Source organism: Triturus cristatus, chromosome 2_1 (genome assembly GCF_964204655.1).
Source record: "Triturus cristatus chromosome 2_1, aTriCri1.1, whole genome shotgun sequence".
Lineage (NCBI taxonomy): Eukaryota > Metazoa > Chordata > Amphibia > Caudata > Salamandridae > Triturus > Triturus cristatus.
In genome coordinates, this window is record NC_140581.1 from 1,720,117 (window position 1) to 1,742,224 (window position 22,108).

At 46.7% G+C, this 22,108-nt stretch overlaps 1 protein-coding gene across 1 annotated transcript in view; it reads left to right on the top strand.

Moving 5' to 3' along the window:
- Positions 1 to 409: 409 nt before the first annotated feature.
- LOC146863577 (vomeronasal type-2 receptor 26-like) overlaps positions 410 to 22,108 on the top strand; it is a 549,574-nt gene continuing 527,875 nt past the window's right edge. The window contains exon 1 of the mRNA XM_085640885.1: positions 410 to 1,863. Within this exon, the coding sequence (XP_085497011.1) occupies positions 410 to 1,863 (1,454 nt within the window). The remainder of the gene's footprint in view (positions 1,864 to 22,108) is intronic.

Below are 22,108 nucleotides of genomic sequence, written 5' to 3' on the forward strand. Positions count from 1 at the left end.
TGACACACCTAGACTCCACCGCGATGACGCCTTAGACTCGCTGGTTTTGCTGACCTGGAACGTCCGCGGCCTTAACGATTACCGTAAGGTTTGCAAAATATTAAGCTACTTAAATAGGCACAAGGTGGACGTGGCCCTCCTGCAGGAGACCCACCTTCACTCGGACAGCCCCATACTGCGTACCAGAGGGTTGATGGGTAACATCCATGCTGCGGGTTTCACATCATACACCAGGGGGGTCATGACGTGGGTGAATCCGAGGGCTGCAATCTCATTAACGCCCCTGGACACGGACAGTGAGGGTAGGTTTGTTTTGTCTAAGTGCTGTGGTAAGGGGCTCGAACTTTTCATTTTCAATGTCTACGGCCCTAACTATGGTAATCCCGACTTTTACGCTAACTTAACGGCAATGTCCTCACCATACACTCTAGACAATCTCCTGTGGGGCGGGGACTTTAATTTTGTCATGCACCCTGCTCTGGATAGGTCCGATGGCCCGGATAGATGCCCGTCGGCATCTGCCAGACTAGTAGAGACGTCCCTGAAGGAGTTGGACATGCACGATGTATGGCGCCATAGACACGCTCAGCAGGGTGGATACCCGCACTATTCTGCACCCCACAACATACATCCGAGAATAGACTACTGGTTTGCTTCGCAACAATTGTCTCACCAGCTCCGGGCGTGCACGATCCTTCCCCGCACCTTCTCTGATCATTCTCCATTGCTCCTCACGCTGGCGTCCCCAAAGAAACGTATCCCACCATTTGCGTGGCGGTTTCCCCCTTTCTCCCTCCTTGATTCTGTTTTTAAGGAGGAGATCGCAACGTCCATCGAGGCCTTTTTCGAGACGAACATAGGTTCAGTTGACTCCTTTCTGACTGTTTGGGAAGCCTTTAAGGCATATATTAGGGGGGTGACCATATCCAAGCACGCGGGGGTTCTTAAGGCGATACGCACTAGGCTGACCGCCTTAGAGCGGAAATTGAAGGACCTTGAATCCTCTCGTGGACAGATACATAGCGAGGAACTTGACAGGGGCCTGGCGCAAACTCTACAAGACTATCATAAGGAAGCTGATGCTGAGATTAAACATCTCGGGAAATATGCCACTGCCCGGAGCTATGACGAAGGGGAGAGGCCTAGTAAGGTTCTGGCACGGATTCTGCAGCAGCGGAGGGCCAGAACCACTATCCCCGATATTAGGCTACAGCAAGGTGATCCCCCACTTGCGGAGGATCAGGTGGCGGAGCAATTTCGGGAATGTTATGCTGGTCTATACTCTTCTCGCGGTTACTGCTCTGATGAGCTTATAGAGGATTACCTGTCGCATATTAAACTCCCCTGGTTGTCTGACTGGCACCGTGAGTTTCTGATGAGGCCAATTGAACATGAAGAGGTACTGCTGGACCTCTCGGAGATGAGGGCCGGTAGTGCTCCGGGAAGTGACGGTCTTACAGTGGCCTTCTATAAGTCATTCCAGGATCTCCTACTTCCCCACTTGCTCACACTGTTTGGGGATATATGCACTTCAGGCAGTATGCCACCAACTATCCGAGAGGCGATACTGGTGGCCATACTCAAACCTGGGAAGCGACCAAAGGAGTGTGCTTCGTACCGTCCGTTGTCCCTCATGAATGTTGACGCGAAGATCTTCGCAAAGATACTGGCCAATCGCCTTAGCCCGCTGGTCACCACCCTGGTGGCGCCTGAGCAGGCTGGCTTCGTTCCAAGCCGTAATTTAACCAATAATTTGCGCACTGTCTTCGCTGCTTTGCAACATACCCGCTCGGAGGTCCCGGCGGTTGCGGTATTCTTGGACATGGAGAAGGCCTTCGACTCTGTTGAGTGGCCTTTCATGCGGCATGTCCTGAGTCGTATGGGGGTGGGGACGGTTTTCCTGCAGCTACTTGCGACACTCTACTACTCACCCACGGCGCGCGTTCGGATTGGATCCTTAGTCACTGATCCCATACAGATTTATAGAGGCACGCGGCAGGGATGCCCTCTTTCACCAATACTGTATGCCCTGACGGCGGAACCCTTGGCTTATGCGCTCCGGGAGTATCATGGCCACTGTAGGACCTGGGGTCTCCAGGCCCTATGGGGCGGTAACGTGACACGAGCGGCTGGGCACCCGAAGGTCTCTGTGTAAAGCAACCATACAACACGTCCCTCTCATGAACGGGGAACACACACAATAAGTGACGCCACACAGTATAAATTATGCAAATAATTCAAGTTTATCCAAGTAGAGCTAGATAGATGCAGTTCATAAGATATCAGTGCAATGCATGCGTTGTAATACAATCCCTCAAGATACACATACCAGACAGGAGATGTAAATGCAGGTCATAATCTATAAAATGCAATTCAGGGAATATACTGGCACTGCGGGAGATGTACATGCAATTCAAGGAGGTGGATATGCACTCCCCTCTCATGAACGGGGAACACACACAATAAGTGACGCCACACAGTATAAATTATGCAAATAATTCAAGTTTATCCAAGTAGAGCTAGATAGATGCAGTTCATAAGATATCAGTGCAATGCATGCGTTGTAATACAATCCCTCAAGATACACATACCAGACAGGAGATGTAAATGCAGGTCATAATCTATAAAATGCAATTCAGGGAACATACTGGCACTGTGGGAGATGTACATGCAATTCAAGGAGGTGGATATGCACTCTTTACTTTCACCAGCGCGTTATTCACGAGTAGGTTCAGCTACCTGTAGCACCCTAGGGGTGATTACAGCGCTAGGCGCGCTAGGCGGTGACTACCTCTGAAGGGGGCATCTAGCACAGAGCACTACTCGTAATTGATGACAATGGACATTTCAAAACGGAGCATGCAGAAAAAAGCGCTCCTCGTAATCAATGACACTTAATACTTTAAAGCGGAGCATGTAAAACAAAGCGCCACTCGTAAACAATGACATTCGATATTTCAAATCGGGGCATGAAGAGCAGGGCGCTACTCGTAATCAATAGTATTCAATACTTCAAAACGGAACATGACAGGCAGAGCGCTGCTCGTAACCACTTAGCGTTCAGTACTTCAGAACGGAGCATTTAGCGGGGACATGAAGGACAGAGCGCCGCTCGTAATCACTTAGCGTTCAGAATTTAAGAACGGAGCATTTAGCGGGGAGCGCACGGGACTTGAGGAGCGAGTCTCTCGGGCTCTGGTGCAGTTCGTAGGGCACCACGCTTCAGTACCGTTCAAGGGGGGCACAAGGAAAGGATCCCTCGGCGGGGTCTCTCTGTCGCGCTGACAAGGGGGACTCCCACGGAGAGGGAACTCGGGCTCAGGGTTCGGTGTGGCTCCCAACCAGTAGGGGGCGCACCGGGGTCACTCCCAGCCTCCAGGCTTACCTTGCTCTCGACGTCGGAAGGCGTCCGCTCCAGCGGCGATGGGGGGATCTCGTCCACGGCCTCGCGCACCTTCACTCACAGCTGCGACGGCAGCGACGGGGCCCCGGGCTTCTCCACGGGCCTCGTGACTCTGCAGGGCACTTCTTCCGGCCTCCGGGCCGCCGCGGTGAGCGCGCTGGCTTCCACGTCACAGGGGGGGGCTCCAATTAAGGAGGGGAGCTCCCCGCTCCGCGGAGCACGCTGCCAGGTGTCCCAGGCCAGGTCAGGGAGCGCAGGGGTCACAGCGCTAATACCTGGTTGATCCCCGGTGGTTCTCCAATCGGCTTGGCATCAGGTTTCAGGGGTCAGTCTGGACACGCAGTCTCAGCGCTTGGCATATAAGTTTAGAGTTCAGTCTGGACACGCAGTCTCAGCGCTTGGCATATAAGTTTAGAGTTCAGTCTGGACACGCAGTCTCAGCGCTTGGCATATAAGTTTAGAGTTCCGTCTAGACACGCAGTCTCAGCATTCAGTTTCTGTTCTCAGAGGTTAGATGAAGTCTTGTTGGCGCAGATGTATCTGGCGCCCTTAAGAGGTTCTGTTACAAAGGGGGGTAGGGAGTGAGTTGGCGACTAGGTCCTTCCTAGTCAGGCTGGGCAGAGGTGCTCTGGGTCCTCCTACTGCTGGGCAAGATCAGTGGGTTTCACAGGGTCCCTCACTCACTTAAGAGGCAGCACCTCAATCCTGTCACTCTCAGAGGCATAAGTCCCTGGCTAGGCCCTACCGCCTACACTCCTGCGTGGATTCTTCCAGCTCTGCTTTACCCCACTGGCCAACTAACTACAAAAAGTTCCCTCCCTCACTTAAGTAGCCCTAGGTCAGGTGACCTCTAGCCAAGGCGGCAAAAGTAAAACCCCACCTCTCTTCTAGAAGGTTCCAGCACATTCCAGGAGCTTCCCCATTCTACCTATGGGACAAAAATGTGGGCTGGTGTCGCAACATTGTTGTGGGGTTCCAGCCAGCTCCTGGAAGCTAGCGTGCTACTAGAACAGGCCACTCTGCAGTAGCAGGGGCCTGTGGCAGCCATCTTGGGTGAAGGGAGCACCTGCACCTTAACACTGTAAAAACGAAAAAATTCAGGGAAAAAGGGCCAAGTCCAACAGCCACAGAGGAATTCGATTCCCAAACTATCATCTAATTGTATCAACGTATGCGGACGATACTCTACTCTACGTACGGGAGCCCGAGACCCACCTTTCTCCGGTATTAAGGGAGGTGGTCCTCTTCGGTTCTCTTTCAGGCATAGGGGTTAATTGGAACAAGTCCATAATGTTTCCTCTAACACCAGCCACGGCTCGCTTTGAACCGGAATTCCCCCTTTTATGGTCCACAGAGGCGGTACGATACCTGGGTATCCGGCTCCATACTGACTCGGAGGTTGTTCTCCGGGAAAATTATGGCGTTGCCATCTCCAAGCTGGAGGATGATGTGGACAGATGGATTGCCCTTCCGCTCTCTCTGATGGGCAGAGTGGCACTCATGAAAATGATAGTTCTACCGCGTTTTCTTTTCCTATTCTTGAACATTCCCATGGTCCTGTCCAGGGCATTCTTCAGCCGTCTTCGCTCTCTTTTGGTGCGTCTGGCATGGAGGGGCAGGCAGCCACGCGTTGCCTGGAGGATACTGACGCTACCATATGCGTTGGGAGGCCTTAGTGCCCCCGACTTGGAATTGTACTATAGAGCTGCCCAATCCTCACACGCACATTATTGGATACATGGACCCTCGGATATACCACACTTGCTAATTGAGACTATCGTTGCCGATCCCAGGCCTCTGCCTGCCTTGCTGTTTTCACCTCGTGACAGGCGCACGGGCATAATGGACTCCCTTAACTCGGTTGTACATGCTTGGCACTATATACTGGCTGCTCACACCGGTAACATTCTGTATGCCCCATTAGCCCGCTTGGACTGGTGCAGCTGGCTGGCGCCATCTAGGGACAGAGGTGTCCTCCTTGCACTTCAGTCTCTCCATCTACATACCATTGGGGACCTTTTTGAGAACGGTGCTGCCCGTTCCCTGAGGGATGTCACTGAGGGGGGATACAGTCGGCACTCCCCTTGCGCTTTTTCAATTTCATAGAGTTAGACACGCCCTTAGGGAACTATTGGGAGACGATATGGCGGAATCCCCAGAGATCCCGATATTGACCGCCATTATTAAAGCTCAGTCATCGGCTAAGCTGGTCTCTAGAATTTACCACTCCACGTTAACTGCTAGAGACAGCGCATACGCGAAGCCATGGCTGGCATGGCAACGAGACCTGCAGATCGATTTGACCGATGATAAGTGGCGATACCGTTGCCTGAGCACTAAACGAATCTCACTCAATGGGCGCCACAGACTGGTTCACTTTAAATTCCTCAACCGGGTTTACCACACACCGGAGCGATTACACCGCTTTGGCCTACGTGACAGCACCCAGTGTGATAGATGCGGAGAGCCTACAGCTGATTTTTTCCATGTGGCTTGGACCTGCCCGGGGATTGCCCACTTCTGGGGTGATATATTCTTGGAGATTAACCGCGTTACGGACATGTCCCTGTCCCCTGACCGGCTCCTCGCTCTACTAGGCTATTCACAACCACCACCCAAGAAACATAGACGCCTTGTTGATATGGCGCTGCTGCTTGCGAGGAGATGTGTAGCGGTCTGTTGGCTTCGCGGCCCAAAGCCGACTCTGACACAGTGGACTAGAGACATGCTTTACTGTTGTACACAAACCGAAATTTATAGCGAATTATTGCCGCCCCGCAACAGACCTAAATTGTTTTGGCCCTATATTTAGCCCAGAAACCGTCTCCTGCACTTGCAGAGCAGGGAGAGGGCACGTCCCCCCTCTTGGGATCTGGTGGAACTGTACTATCTATGTTATGTACTGCTTGCCCTTGTCCCCCTACCCCCCCCCCTCTCCCTCTTTCTACTTCACACGACGATGCGCAGGATAGGGTGCTATGGCATGTTTAGTTGGTGTGACTGCTCTTTTGTTTTCATTATAAATCCTCTTTCCGATTATTGCTTGATTTATCCTAAGACATATGCTTGGTATGTTTATATAGGATTTGCTGCAGAAGGCTGTGTATGGTTGGACTGTGTCTATGCTTTGTTTTTATTGGTTGTACATTTTCTTTCTAAAAACAAAATGATAAAAAAAACACACAAAAAAAAACCCTCATTAGGAAATCTTCCCCAATGGGGGAGTAGTTGTCACATAATTCATCCCAATCCTTGTATCCAAATTGACCACTGAGACATCTATAAACAGATTATGAAGTCAATCTGCCTAATCAGTGAGGAGAACATGAAGCTCCCTGTCGATATATAGACCCATCTCTACAGCACGAAGACGCAGAATCCATTGTGTTTCTGCTCTTCTGAGGCTGTGTTCTGTCTCCACCCCTAGGGTCAATACGCATCATAGCAATACCATGAAAGCAAATGTTAGTCATGTTCAATTTAGGATGACAGGTATTAAAGTGGACTGCTAGGGGATAGCTAGTATCATTATTGCTTATTGATCTCATATGCTCTTGTATCCTCTCCTTAAGAGGACGTATTGTGCTCCCAATGTATATGAGTCCGCAATGGCAACGTATACAGTACATAACATATCTAGAATTACACTCGATAAACTATTGAATTTGGTATGTAGTTGGGGTGTTGTACTTAAATTCCTTAATCTTGTTGCATGCATATGGGCACATATTACACTGTGTGCATCTATAGGAGCCTCTTGGTTGACTTGGTAACCATGTATTCACTTGTAATTTCGGGGGAAGATATCTGGTGCATAAGATGTCACTAAGGGTTTTACCACTCATATGCACTATTCTTGGTTTATTGGAGATGTGCTCGGCTACTGATCTATCCATAGTTAATAAATGCCAACGTTTAAGGAAAATCTTGTATATAGCAGGGCTATGAGAATTATATCCTGTCACAAAGCAGATTTTGTTGTTGTATTTCTTTTGACTCTTTTTATTCTCAGTGCTTAATAACGTGTGTCTAGATGTCCCAAGAATCTTTTTTTTAGATTGTTTTAGAACTGTAGCAGAAAATCCCCTATTTCTAAAACGTTCCTGTGGATTACTCAATTCTTAATGGAAAATAACGTCTTCACTACAGTTCCTTCTCACTCTGGTCATTTCGCCCAGCGGGATTGCATTAATCTGGGTTGAGGGATGTGCACTCGAGACATTATTTTGTTGTTCTTGGCATAGACAACTACATCTAAAAATTCTATTTCCGTTATAGTTGGATGTGAATCTGAGATTGTAGTCATTATCATTAAGGTGTTCGGTCAGAGTACTAAACTCTGATTCCGTGCCTGCCCATATGATAAAAATATCATCTATATAATGACCCCAGTAGACGATCTGTCCAGTCAAATGTGTCGGGCCGTTGATCCATAAATGCTTGGCTTCAAATCTGCCCATATACAAATTCGCGAAGGATAGGGAAAATTTTGAGCCCATCGCCACACCCATAGATTGTTTATACCATGTGCCTAGATGTAAAAAGACTGAGGGGCATATCTACAAGGCGGCGATAAAAATGTATCGCCGCTTTTGCAGCCGTTTTCGTCCGAAAAACGGCGATTATTTTATCGCTATATCAGCAGGGTCACAATATCGCGTGAAACCTTGCCTTAGCGCCTATATTCCTAACGCCCATCTTTGCATCTCTAATGAGATGCAAAGTGGGCTTTCCTCCCCAGGATAACGGGAGAAATGTCGCTAAGCGACATTTCTCCTATTATTAAGCCTTGCGCAAAGCAGCATAGCGACAAGAAAAGTAGCGATGACCTCTGTTATCGCTACTTTCCTTACGCCTGCTTTGAAACTGACTTAGCCATGATATCCTATGGAAGGTGGATATCATGGCTAAGTATGTGAGGCCCTATCAGCAAGCTATCGCCAAACTTCGTGGGATTATCGCTGGGTTTCCAGCGATAATCTCACGTTTGGCAGTTAGAGCTAGGATTTTTATTGCTTTTGAGATAAGCGTTGCTAATAGCACGCTATCTCAGTGATAAAAATCCACGCTAGCCGGCGATAATTATCCCAGCGCTAAGTGCGCTTAGCGATAATTATCGCCGGTTGTTGCTCATATGTCCCATTGTTCTCTTTGAGATAAAGTATCCCTAAGTGCCTGTATCCCCTGCTCTTCCGGTATACTGGTATATAGGGAACATACATCTAATGAAGCAAAGGCGAGTTCTCCTGTCCATTCTATGTACTCTAGTTTGATTAAAAGGCCCCCGTGTCCCTCAAATAAGAAGAAAGATTCAATACTGGGGGCTGTAAGAATGTATCAATGTACTCTGATAGATGTTCAGTAGGGGACCCAATGCCGGAGACTATTGGCCTCCCAGGAGGAAAAGTACCTGCTTTATGGATCTTTGGAAGTACATATATGCCAGGTCCTCTGGGAAAAGGAGTAAACAAAATCTGTATTCCATGTTTGAGATGAGTCCCTGTTGTTTCCAGAAAGTGAGTCTTTCCTCGATGTGGCTGGTGACAGCTTTTAACGGGTTGGAGGTAAGTTTAATTTAGGCTGTTGTGTCCCCCAACTGTCTCTCAATCTCCTTGATGTAATCTACATCCTGCATCACTACAATATTGCCACCCTTATCCGCTTCCTTGATCCCAACATCAGAATTAGCAGCTAGTGTTTTAAGGGCAACATGTTCTTTCTTAGTAAGATTGAAAGTAAGTTTTTTCCAGGGCCCTTAAGCCTGACCATCTCTTTGCACACACTTTCCAGATTCCGCCTATTAGCAAGCAACTCAAGGGGGGAGGGGGGATAGTTTGTTATGAAAAGGTTATTGGGTGAAGTACGCCAAGATTGAACCAGTATAAGAATACGTATGAATGTATGTATTGCTATAGCACAAATGCAAATAAAATATGGTTAAAAAAAAGATTGAAAGAAAGTTTTTCTTTGAGTTATTAAAACTATACTCCAGTCTATGCAAATCCTTCGTTACAGCCTTATAAAATGAGTCTATAAAATTGTTCAAAGATAGAATAGGAACAAATTTGGATTTGGGTTCACATCCACTGGCTACATCAAGGTTAGATCTAATCTGAAGATCAGATAAAGTATCTAGCATGGTGTCTGATTCATCTTCTAATGACAACAAAAGGTGTATATTATGCACATCATTTATGGTACAGAGTGGAACAGAATTGGACACAGATTGGACAGACATGTGATTTTCTTCAAAGTACTTTTTCAATTTGACACAACGGGTAAACTTAAATAAATCGGTATGTAAGTTCACAAAATGAGGTCGTGTGGTTGGACAGAAACCAAGACCTTTAACAAGAACATTGCTGGCATCTGGGGAAAGCACAAGTCTAGATAGATTCACTATATTCACATCATTAGTAGACCTAACATGCGCATGTTCAGAGTCTCATGTATGAGTGCCAGGTGCTGAACTCAGTTCTTCACATTGCGGGTTAGTGGATAACGACCTTCAGGATCTGTCCATGTTTTTGATATTGTGACTTGGAGAGATTTACGGATTAGAAAGAGACACAAATGGGAGTAGAAGTTGTGAGAGTAGGAAATGTGTAGAGACAGTAAAATTAAGAAAAATAAGGGAAATATAATTTAGATATTGGTAGAGAATAATATAAGTGCCCAAAAAATACTCAACTGTGAACTGCGGGTCTATTTCTTCCGAAGCTCCACCGCGGAAAGGAGCCCCGACAAAGGGATAGCAAATACTGACAATCCATATATTATACACATCACAGCATAAGATAGATTACCATAATATGCTGAATCTATAGGAAAGCGCATAATGCAAATACAGATAGCCTAGCTGCTTCCTCTCTAAATTGATTCCAAGTACCCTAGGTACATAACAGAATGGATTCTGAGGTACCCTTATAAGTCTCTAGTATATGGTATACTATGTACCTAGGGCATAGGTACCCCAGAGGCAGACCAGGGGCTGAAGCATGGAAAGCCCTCCAAAATGATACCACAGGTCTGCTACTGCAGCCTGAGTAAGGTGGTGCCTGCACCCCTAACTGAGATATAGGTTCACTATACCTCACCTATCACGGCACATAGAAACCAATCAGTCACCCCTATGGCAGGCCTTATCAACCCTGAAGGCAGGGTGCGTGGTTTTATGTGAGAGGGTGCCCAGGCATGAGCTGAGCCCTCTGCAGCCTTCGGAATCTCTTCTCCGGGGTTGTCAGTGGTGCAGCCTGACCATATAAGTGCATTATAATCAAACGGTAAATGCTAACTTTGGACAGGCTGCACGGAAACATGTCGTGTTTGGTGTCAAACACCTTTAATTCATACCCCCACACCAGTAACTGCTGTGAGAGTATGATCCCACCCTTCTAGAGGGAGAGACATGACAGCACCGGTATACCCGGTACCAACTTAAAAGAGCCCTGGCATCACAAAATGGATGCTGCAGCCACAGACACGAGTCTGGCCTCCTGCTGCTGACCGAAACTCCGACAGGAGAGGCCTGGACAATAGGTTTCCTGTCACAGGGAGGTGTCACCACCTCCCAGACAGGCTTTAGTGTATTGGGGCTGGGTGGGTGCACTCTAAGAGTGCTTTGAAGTCCTGCACTGAGGGCACACTTGGTGTCCCTGTGCATAGTCTCGCTCAAACTGGTTCAGGGGCTACCAGCCCCTGCTCTGGCACGAAACTGGACAAAGGAAATGAGTGTAGGAACCCCTGGCAACAGGACTTTAGATATTCCTGGACGAAACTCTGCAACTGAATCCTGGAACTTCGATGCTCTACTCAAGACTAGAGGATGGAAGAAATCTCCCTTGGGGTCAAGGAGTGATTCCCCTGCTTGGCAGGCACCAATGAAGCAATTGCCAGTCTGCATCAACGAAGTTACAGACGGACTCCGAAGTACCTGCAGCCCAAGAAGAGGATTTCGAGACTTCTCAGAGGCCGACCAGAATCCCCAGCAAAGCAAAGACCCGCAGCCCTCGTGAGTGACGTGGAACTGGAAATCCTGGACAATGTGTACCTTTGGAAGTGCATCGACTTTGCGACGTCTCCTGAAGTTGTGCTTTGGCTTTCTTGTAGCCAAAGCCAAAAGCACCTTTTGCACTGAAGATTGTGGGCCTACACTCCACAAGTGTTCCGTGAACCCGCTTCTTGCATTTCCGCTTGAGGCTCCTTCACGATCCCTGGTCCGTCGACTGGTAGGTCCCTGTGAAGGCAACTCTGATTTTCTTTGGCTTTCCTGGTTGCTACAGACGTGCCCTGACTTCCCACCACGTGGTGAGCCCCTCAGACCTTGCAGGTCTGCAACAAAGCATCTTTCTCCTTTCTGCATGGATTGCTGTGCCTAAGGCTTGTTGTGTCCAATCCAGGCAACGACACTGCAGCACTCGATATCCTTCATGGGACAGCTTGAATCCAGCTCCTGGTTGTCCTCGACGCCTCGTGGTCCTTGTGGCTAAAGAGTCAAGCTTTACCTTCTTCACCTGAAACACCCGACATCAGTGGGCATTCGTCTATTTGACAACTATGCACCCGGCTTCCCTGGGTGAGGTAACTGGAGTAGTCCGGTGCTCCCGTGGGTGTTGACCCTAGAACTGCCTTAGTCCAAAAGGGTTTGGTCCTAGTCCATCTCTAAGTGTCCCTAATCTTAAAAAATCTAACCGCAACTTTCCCCATAGAAGCTAACGGGAGCTCGCGGCTGTGTTCTCACACTGCACACAGCCCCCGTGGGTCCCCTGTGTCACTACCTTGGGTGGTTCCTTGGGGTCCCAGCGATTCTACAGGCTCTAGGCCTTGTGTCTAGTTAAATCGTAGTTCTTATACCACTATTTTAGTATATGGCGTGGCTCGCCCCAGGGCCTAATGTGTATTTCGTGCTACTTTACTGTTTATTTGAAGTGTAACTTATGTGCTTTTGCCTGTAGCCTCATAAAGAGACTAGAGGGGTCTGTTTAGTATAAATACATATATTTTAAATATATACCTGGTGTGTTTGTCCTTTTATTTGGTCATTCAAGAGATTATAGACTGGTAAAACAAGCTGCTTTACATTCCTTCAAGACTTAGCCTGAAGGCTGCTCTCCATAGCTACCACTAGGATAGCGTTCAATAAAGGTTGTCTTTAACCATTCACCATAAGGGGTTGTTTGGACTGAGACAAGGTGCCAACTAGAACTAGTGGACAGCATATATCAGGCCACCTTCTCACAGGGATGCCGTAAACACGCCCCTTCCAGATACTGAACCGCAAATGCAAAATGTGCTCTGTGGCAGGTTATTCATTCGTATTTTGCATTTTGTACATATAAAAAAGCATTTTTACATTTGCTAACAGCCCGATTCTAATTGAGCTGTTTGCAAAAACCCGCCAGTTCTACTCCAATTGCCTTGGTTTCAACTGTTAAGGAGGAAATGTTAGTGTCCATGCCTTCTAGACGTTTTCTGAATGCAGAAATGTCCAGTAATATGTGATTCAGTGTATCACCTTATGAAGAAATGTTGGCATGTTGAGGTGGTTCTTTAGATGCAGAAGCAGATCCTTTGACAGGCATCTTGCTTGATTGCTGAAGAACGTCAGCAAATAGAAGTGGCGTAGAGAGGGTACCGTTACTTTTAATGTTTGACATTAATATCAGCCCCACAATTGCACACAAAAGCATATCTCAGCCTCTGTAGTATCTTTCTAAAATGATGCTTTTGTGCATAAAGTTCTCAAATATATCTTAGTGACAGTAATTATCCAAAAGAGTCAAGTCTGAATGTCAATTCCAACCATTTCAGAATGTCATATATCTTTTCCTATGACTAAAATGTTTAATATCTGATGAGGTTTGATGTGTGGGCGAACGCTATATTAGGCAGTAAAACATATACAGAGGAATTCACATTTCATTAGGTATATGTTGCCACCTCACTTCATGCAACATGCGTTGGATTAGGATTACATCCTAGCGACCATAAGCACCATCACTGTATATACAGCCATGTAAGTAGATTTCAGCGTTACACTTAAAAGTATTCAGGGATAGAGCTTAAAACATGTGGCTGGATAACATCTAGCAGTGTCAAAATGAAAGCTGCTTAGTGCTGATATTAACTCATATATGCTGCCCTTGTGTGATAGTGCAGGTTGCCAGCATTATTTACCTCACTACAGAACTGTCAGAGTTTAATTGTAACGTTGGAGCATCATTTCGCGAAACATGCTCAGCCTCCTCATGACTGCGCCCTCAAGTTACTGCACAGATATCGTTATGTGGTCGCTTTCAGTGAGAGCATTCAGGAGTTGAAAAAGAGAAATCGTGGCTTGACAATATATCATTGCTTTCGAATTATTTGTATTTTTTAATTCACAATGACTGTGGCTTGAAACAGTGAAACAGTTTCAGTCGAATGTACTTGAAGTGCTTGAGATTGCGCGAAGAGAGCAGACGCGCTTCACTGCTGCGTAAAATAAAGTTATTGTGAAGCTTTTAAAATGAGCGTCATCTGTACATAAACTGTGTAATGATGGAACTTGCACGTACTTGCAGCTTGCCTTTATTTGTAATGTAAATGCTGCATGGACAGAAGTCGTGAATTTAAGCAGGAGAATCATTTCAGTCAAAGTATACTTGAAGGGACTGGATTTGCATTAAGGAACCAGTCGTCACTGTCAAAAGACACAGGTCCAGACAGTTTTTCCCTTCTAAGATTGTTGCAGTCGACAATGGAAGCCGCCTCGTCTCCTCTGGCAGCTCAAGTGCAGGAGACGCGCAGCAGAGTTCTAAGAAGTGTGAATGTAGCTGCTACTGTGAACGTGCAAGCGCTACATTTAATAGTGGGGTCATGCCATATCAGGTATTCAAGGCGGTAGACGAGTGCTTTCCAAATAATATACATTTGTCTGAAGGAGCAGGTGTTAATGATTATAAAAACCTCTCAGGCGTCTCAAGGTCAAAGGCCATTCTTCACACGTCACGAGTCGCGCGCTTCCAGCAATCTTACTCCTCTCTGCACACATTCAAGGTGATCCAATTGTGCCATTTTTCCCCTTTACTGACAGAACATCAGAACATAGCAAGTTACCTGTCGTTAGGGACAAAAGACAACACAACAATCACAGGGTTACAGCTCAACACAATAGCTGCATTCCAAGGGGCACGAGACAAGGCAGTTGACCCCACCAGTGCTTAATTTGTGCCGGTGCTTAGCACCAGCACTTAATTATTAAGGCCGGGTCTACACTCATTTAGTGCACCGCACGTAATTGATTTGATACTTGATAGTAATTAGTTGAGTGCTGCTCTACCACGTAAGGTTAGTTAGAGTGTTACGTACTGGTTGCGTTGTGTTGTTGATGACTGATGTTGAAGTACTGACGAATTTCTTCACGAGTCACACACGTTCAAGTTAGTAAGTTATTCTCTCACTTTGTAACTGCTCGTTTGTTCTCAATCAATGTTCAGTGCAGTGGCACTGTGCAGGCACTGGTGGCTGCGGCTCAGTGTTGCCGGCCCAGTGGGCGGGACACTGAGAGTTAAGCAGGGCAGGGCTAAGCCTTTGGTTGGTCTTCTGCGGGTGCAGGGGTTGACTAGGGGCTGTGGGCAGCAGCAGGAAGCGTGCGCAGATTTTTTAGATTGTAATGCGCGCGCATTCACTGCTTTTTGCCACATCCCGCATACGGGCCACTTATGGAGGGGGGAGAGTGCATCCCCCACGAGCACGAGGGCACCTCTGAGGCATGTGACAGTGAGTGCACGTGTGAGGGCGTGTAAGATCCGCAGAGCCATGTTTTTTGTCTTGCAGTTTTATATAGTTCGAACTCGACCCGGAGGTATCATGGCGCTTTACACGAGCACCAGCTGTTCCAGACGGGCACATCCCTGTTTTGTTAGGCGTGGAGAGATGAAGTGACTTGCCCAGAATCTCAAGAGGTTGAGCCGCAGAGACTCGAACCTGGTTACCCAGCCAACTTTGAGGTCGTACGCTCTAACCGTTAGGCCACATCTTAATAAGTCCAGCCTTCAGGGACAGGGGCACATGTACTTACTCTTCAGAGTGTGTCACTCCTGGGCATGTCACTCTTAAGTTTGTCAGTCCTATGTGTCTCTCCTGAGGTTACCACTCCTGGATGTATCACTACTGCGTGTCATTACTGAGGGTGTCACTCCTGAGTGTGTCACTGGGGTGTGGGGGAGAGCAAACAACCCCGTACGGGTCACCATGTTCTCTTTGTATGCCGATGCTTGTTTAAACTCGAGAGGCACACTTCAGACGTACTGTAATGTACAAACTACGCACAATCCGTCATGCTCAGGCTTCTGAATGAAAGGCAGCTACTGTTGTATAAATAAACACTGATTGTGTCTCCCAGCTGTTTCACGTGCAGACCCCACAGAGGGCAGTGCTTCGACGTGCACCCTCCGAGCTTTGTAACACTCACTTGCAGCCTCCGTGTCTGTACACCTCCAGAGCCACACACCTATTCCTATGTGTACCTCTCCTCTGTCCCCGGCCACACGCTTTCTCAGCGTACTGAAACTCCCCTGGATGTCTAGCTCCTCTTTACTCCTCTTGGCGCTATGTCGTATGCTACAGGAGCAGGCGCAGTGCTGTAGGGTAAACAAGGGAGGGTGCCTCATTTCCTCACAGCTGTGATCGGTAGCAATCTGAGTTTGTCAGGCATGTGAGGATGGGCATCGACCACCAAAAAATACAATAATAAGAAAATAAAAACACGGAAAAAGGAAGTCACAACTAGTTTGCAACATCCATGGATGCTCCTCTCCGGAATTAAAGTGAAGCCACTGCAAGTTTATAAAAAATAATGTTCATTTGTGTCAAATGTTCCTTCCCAAGGATATCTGGCTATTAGCCCGGAGCTGCTGTTCTTTCATAACTCTTAGCTCAGACAGAGGCCGAGGTCATGTTCAACCATATTCAGCGAGGCCTCTCTCCACATTTCATATACCCAAATGCAGGCTGTAGATGTCGGCCATCTTTCAATAGGCCAAAATGGACAATCTTAATTAAAAGAAACACAAAACAACGTTACTACATTGTATTGATTATACAGTGTTAATCCCACTAATACCCTTATGTGTATGTATTTACCTAGCCATTTGCGACATAAAAAAGGCATTAAAGCATATTATTTTAAAGCGTTTGCGCTTAAAACAAATAACATAACATAACAAATAGCACATTAACCACACGTATTTAATTAGTTTGCTCACCAACTTAGTTCACTTATTAATTTAAGCCATGCAAATGCATCCCACGTGTAATTCTTTCATTAGTAAGGTTGATTAGTTTAAACATTTGACAGAACTTAATATCTAGTAATTAATTATTAGTAATTTTAATTAAGACATATAAGCATATAAGCTGATGTTCGGGTTTAAATAGAAAACCCTGCTCCAGCAGCAGAACCCCCAATCTGAAGCGAGAATAAACAGTATACATGGGTGGCGGGTCATTATATCCAAATACGTTTTTCTGCCCCTATAGATTTTGTTTCCAACTATCGCTATCATGTACTGCTAGTAACTGAGACCTCCGTGGTGGTTCTTTCTGGCTTATCTGTACGTCATAGAAATTTTCACCATTCAGAAATAAATAAATCTAAAGGGAAAGTTGAAAGAAATGAAGGGAGACAGCAGCTCAAGTATTTAGGATTAACAAGTCAGGATTCACGGTGTTACAGTTCGCATGAAGCACACAACAGGAAGCAGCTACGGATAGGTCACATTATACTACTTGGTGTCATGTGACACAGAGCGCCACCCTCTGACACAAATGTCACCTGATAAATAATGTAAACCCTTCTCCCCACCATAATAACAAAAAGATGCAACCAGGCCTGGACTTTTCCAAAAGCAGCAGCAAATGCTGCTGAGTGTGCACATTCACCCTGCCAATGACCAGGCTTACTGCCTTCACTATTGAAAAACATAGCAAATAGTTCTCGCCTTTGGGTCCTTATAAGTATTTCGTTCTGCAGCACAATATCCTTGGTGCAACAACATCAACCGTTGCATGGCTAAACACATATAAGGTCCCGAAGGCGAGACCTATTGCCTATGCCAATGCTTGCTTTTACTAGCCCTGGGCAAGTGGATCTCGCCCAACACTGTCCCGTCAACCGACCGTAGTTGGGTGACCTAAAGGGGAAGTTTGGGGTCTCGGCGCCCCTCTTCTCAATAACTTCATTCACCTTCACTCCCACATTAAACAAAAAACCCTTTGGCATCCTATCTGCTGGGCACAGTGCAGGGGATTGTATGGACTCCGATGTAAAAGCTGTAGGTTGTGTGTTGCAGGCAGAAAAAAACTCCATTTAACCCCAATCATGCCCAGGCAAAGCTGAGCAGCGTTTTACCTGCTTGTAGGAAAGTGAATGAGTGGGGTCTTTCATCCTCTGTGAAATGTTTCCAGACCCTCCCAGCCCTACTTCCAGATATTCAAATGTGCAACTGTTCTCGACTTTTCATTAGTCAGGAAATGAGTCAAATGGAAAACAAAATTCAGAAACGTGTGTTGGTAGCAATAAAACATAACCTTCGAACCTGTAGTGCACCAAATATTTTGTTTAAACATATTTTTCCTTCAGCAATCATTCACTCATTTGCTGTGCAATGTATTTTTGTAGCGTTAGCAACTGTACAACTTCAGCTTTGCAATTACATTGCTTTACTCTTTCTTCATACTGACCTTAAGTGCTCATGTTCAAAGTTGCAGTTGCCCGTATATCGGTCCTAATAGCTGGGTGCGAATGCATTGCATTCTGCGATTCTTAGTACTGTAGAAGAGACCAGAGTCCTTTAATCCAGGCTTTCTTTTGGGATGTTCGGTTTGTGACGCACATGGAATTCAAATCTCTGGTTTCGATGTGCACAAATGCATTTTATAGACATTTTCACTTCAACACCAGACAAATTAAATCATCCTCTGCAAATCTCCCCCTTCCCCCACCCCTCTGTACTTCTCGCCCAGACAGGTATTTTGTTGCTCGGCACATCAAAGTGGCGCAGAGCACAATTAAAATATATATATATATATATATATATATTTTAAATGGAAAGGCCGGCCCTGGGGATGGGGTCCCCGGGGCCACAATTGGCCTGAGGAGGGGGGCCACGTGGCCCCCCTCCCAAATGATGTATAAAAAAAGAAGGCTGGCCAGGCCCTGGGGGATGGGGTCCCCAGGGCCATAATTGGCCTCTGGAGGGGAGCCACGCGGACCCCCCTCCCCAAATTTTTTTTTTTAAAAACAACATGTCTGCCAGGCTCCAGGGGATGGGGTCCACGGGGCCAAAAGTGGCCCAGGGGAGGGGGGCCAGGCGGCCCCCCTCCGATAAAATGAAGTCATAAAAAAGAAAAGAGACACCGGCAACTCGCCGGAGATCCCGCCCCCTCCCTAAATGACTCTGCAAACGCACCTTCTGGCGCGTTCTAAGTTGGGTAAGTAAGTCCCCTTGAATACTGAGGGTCCCTGGGGGCCAACTAGCCCACCAGGTACCTCCACTAAGCGCCACACAGCTGGATTGTAGGGAGATGGTCCAAGGCCATGCCCCTTTTTACACCACTCTGCAAACACGGCTCTTGGCGCACTGCTGGTGGGGCGATGAGGTCCACTTGTGTCCTGAGGACCTCAGGACACAAGTGGACTTCATCCCTTGAGCAGGCCATACCCCACTTTCTTTCTCCACCACTCTGCAAACGCGCCTCCTGGCAGACTACGGGATAGGGGATGAAGTCCAATTTACTCCTGAGTGACTTTGGGGTCCAAGAAGCCCTAAGTCCTACGCAGCGGAATTCCTTGAGCGCTGGTTGGAGGCCTATCACCCTTTCTCCACCACTCTGCAAACGCGACTACTAGTTAAAGAAGTGTTTGCAATGTAATAGGTTTAGCATTTGCAAGAATTAGAGCTATTGCCGTTGTAGATGGAAAGTTTTTTACTCATGTTTTTTGGAGTGGAGTGGATGTAAGTTGTTGGTAGGGGAATTATGTGGTATGTTGTGCAGGGAAATTATGTGGATAGAAAGTATGTGGTATTTAGTGTATAGGAATTATGTAGAGTGGGATTATGTGCTATGGAGAGTAATTATGTGGTATGGTAGACTGTGTTGTGGAGGGGTAACCTCAGGTTTAGTCTTCCTCGCTTCCATAGAAGCTCAAGTATGAACTCAGTGAGACAAAAAAACAGAAGGATTCACTGAGGAGCACTTGTGGACCTAGTCAGAGGTATGAGCAGGGCCACTGGAATTATGTGACTGTTTGGCTGCACCGACTTTCGAACAATTATACATTTTCTACATTAGCCACATAGTTCATCATGTGTACCCTAATTTGCAGATTTGAACAAAAAAGCCTTGTTTCTAGCTCAGACGGCTCAAACGTTACCAAAAATGCAGCGACAAGTGTTGCAGCATGGTGGAAGGCCCTTTGCAAACCTAGAATGGTCACTTGATACTTATTGCTAAACATGTTAAATTGGTACTAATGGTGTACAAGACACTCTTGCTTCCCTTTGTGCCTCTCTTGTTCGTTCTGCATTTCTGTTGCTTCTTTCTGCACCTCTCTTCCCTCTTTCTGCACATCTGTTGCCTCTTTCTGCACCTCATTTACTTCTTTCTGTACCCCTCTTATGTCTTTCTGCACCCTTTTTGCCTATTTCTGCACCTCTGTTCCTTCTTTCTGCACTTTTTTGTTTCTTTCTGTACCTGTTTTGCTTCTTTCTGAACCCTTCTTACCTCTCTCTCTACCCCTTCCCTTTTTCTGCACTTCTGTTGCTTCTTTCTGTATTTATCTTGATTCTTTCTGCACCTCACTTGCCTCTTTCTGCACCTCAATTGCCTCTTTCTGCAGTTCTCTTGCCTCCTTCTGCACTTCACTTGCCTCTTTCTGTAACTCTCTTGCCTCTTTGTGCAACTCTCTTGCCTCTTTCTACACCACTCTTCCCCCTTTCTGCACCACTCTTGCCTCTTTCTGTACCTCTGTTCCTTCTTTCTTCACCTGAGTTGTCTCTTACTGCACCCTTCGTGACTCTTTCAGCACATCTGTTGCGTCTTTCTGTACTTCTCTTCCTCCTCCCCTCCTGCCACTTTTTCCACCTCTGTTGGTTCTTTCTGCACCCCTTTTGCCTCATTCTGCACTTCACTTGCCTCGTTCTGTACCTCTCTTGCCTCTTTCTGCACCTCTGATGGTTCTTTCAGCACTGCTCTGGCTTCTTCCTGCACCCCTGTTCCAAATTTCTGTATCTCTCTTGCTTTTTTCTGCACGCCTCTTACCTCTTTCTGCACCTCTCTTGCCTCAGTCTGCCCACCTGTTTCCTCTTTCTGAACCTCTTTTGACTGTTTCTGTAACTCTCTTGCCTCTTTCTGCAGTTCTCTTGCCTTCTTTATGCTCTTCTCTTGCCTCTTTCTGCACCCCTTTTGCTTCTTTCTACACCTCTGTTGCTTCTTTCAGCAATTCTCTTACCTCTTTCAGCAGTTCTCTTGCCTGTTTCTACACTCTTGCCTCTGTACTTGTCTTCCCTCTTTGTGCAACCCTCTAGCCTCTTTCTACACCTCTCTTGCCTCTTCCTGTAGATCTCTTGCCCCTTTCTGCACCTCACTTGCCTCTTTCAGCACATCTGTTGCTTTTTTCTGCAGATTTCTTGCCTCTTTCTGCACCCATCTTTTCTCTTTCTGTAGCTCTCTTGCCTCTATCTGCACCCCTGTTCCCTCTTTCTGCACCTTTCCTGCCTGTTTCTGCACCTCTCTTGCCTCTTTCTGTACCTCTGTTGCCTCTTTCTGCACTTCTCTTATTCTTTCTGCACCCTTCGCGCCTCTTTCAGCACCTTTGTTACTTCTTTCTGCAGTTCTCCCTCTTTCTGTACCTTTCTTGCCTGTTTCTGCATCTCACTTGCCTCTTTCTGTACTTTTCATGCTTCTTTCTACACCTATGTTGCTTCTTTCAGCAATTGTCTTGCCTCTTTCTGCTCCTCTCTTGGCTCTTTCTGCACTTCACTTGCTTCTTTCTACACTTCCATTGTCTCTTTCTGCACCCCTGTTGCTTCATTCTGCACTTTCCATTCTTCTTTCTGCACCTGTCTTGCTTCTTTCTGCACCCCTGTTGGCTCTTTGTGTATCTCTTTTGCCTTATTCTGTACTTTTCTAGCCTTTTTCTGTAGTTCTCTTGCCTCTTTCTGCACCTCTGTTGCTTCTTTATGCACTTCTCTCGCCTCTTTCTGCACCCCTGTTGCTTCATTTTGCACTTTACATGCTTCTTTCTGCATCTGTCTTGTTTCTTTCTGCACCCTGCTGTTTCTTTCTGCACTCGTCTTTTCTCTTTCTGTACCTTTCTTGCCTATTTCTGCATCTCACTTGCCTCTTTCTGCACTTTTGCTGCTTCTTTCTACACCTCTGTTGCTTTTTTCAGCAATACTCTTGCCTCTTTTAGCAGTTCTCTTGCTTGTTTCTGCACCCTCTTTTCTCTTTCTGTACCTCTCTTGCCTCTATCTGCACCCCTGTTCCCTCTTTCTGTACCTTTCCTGCCTGTTTCTGCACCTCTCTTGCCTCTTTCTGTACCTGTTGCCTCTTTCTGCACTTCTCTTGCTCTTTCTGCACCATTCGCGCCTCTTTCAGCACCTTTGTTACTTCCTTCTGCACTTCTCTTGTTTCTTTCTGCACCCCACCTGCCTCTTTCCG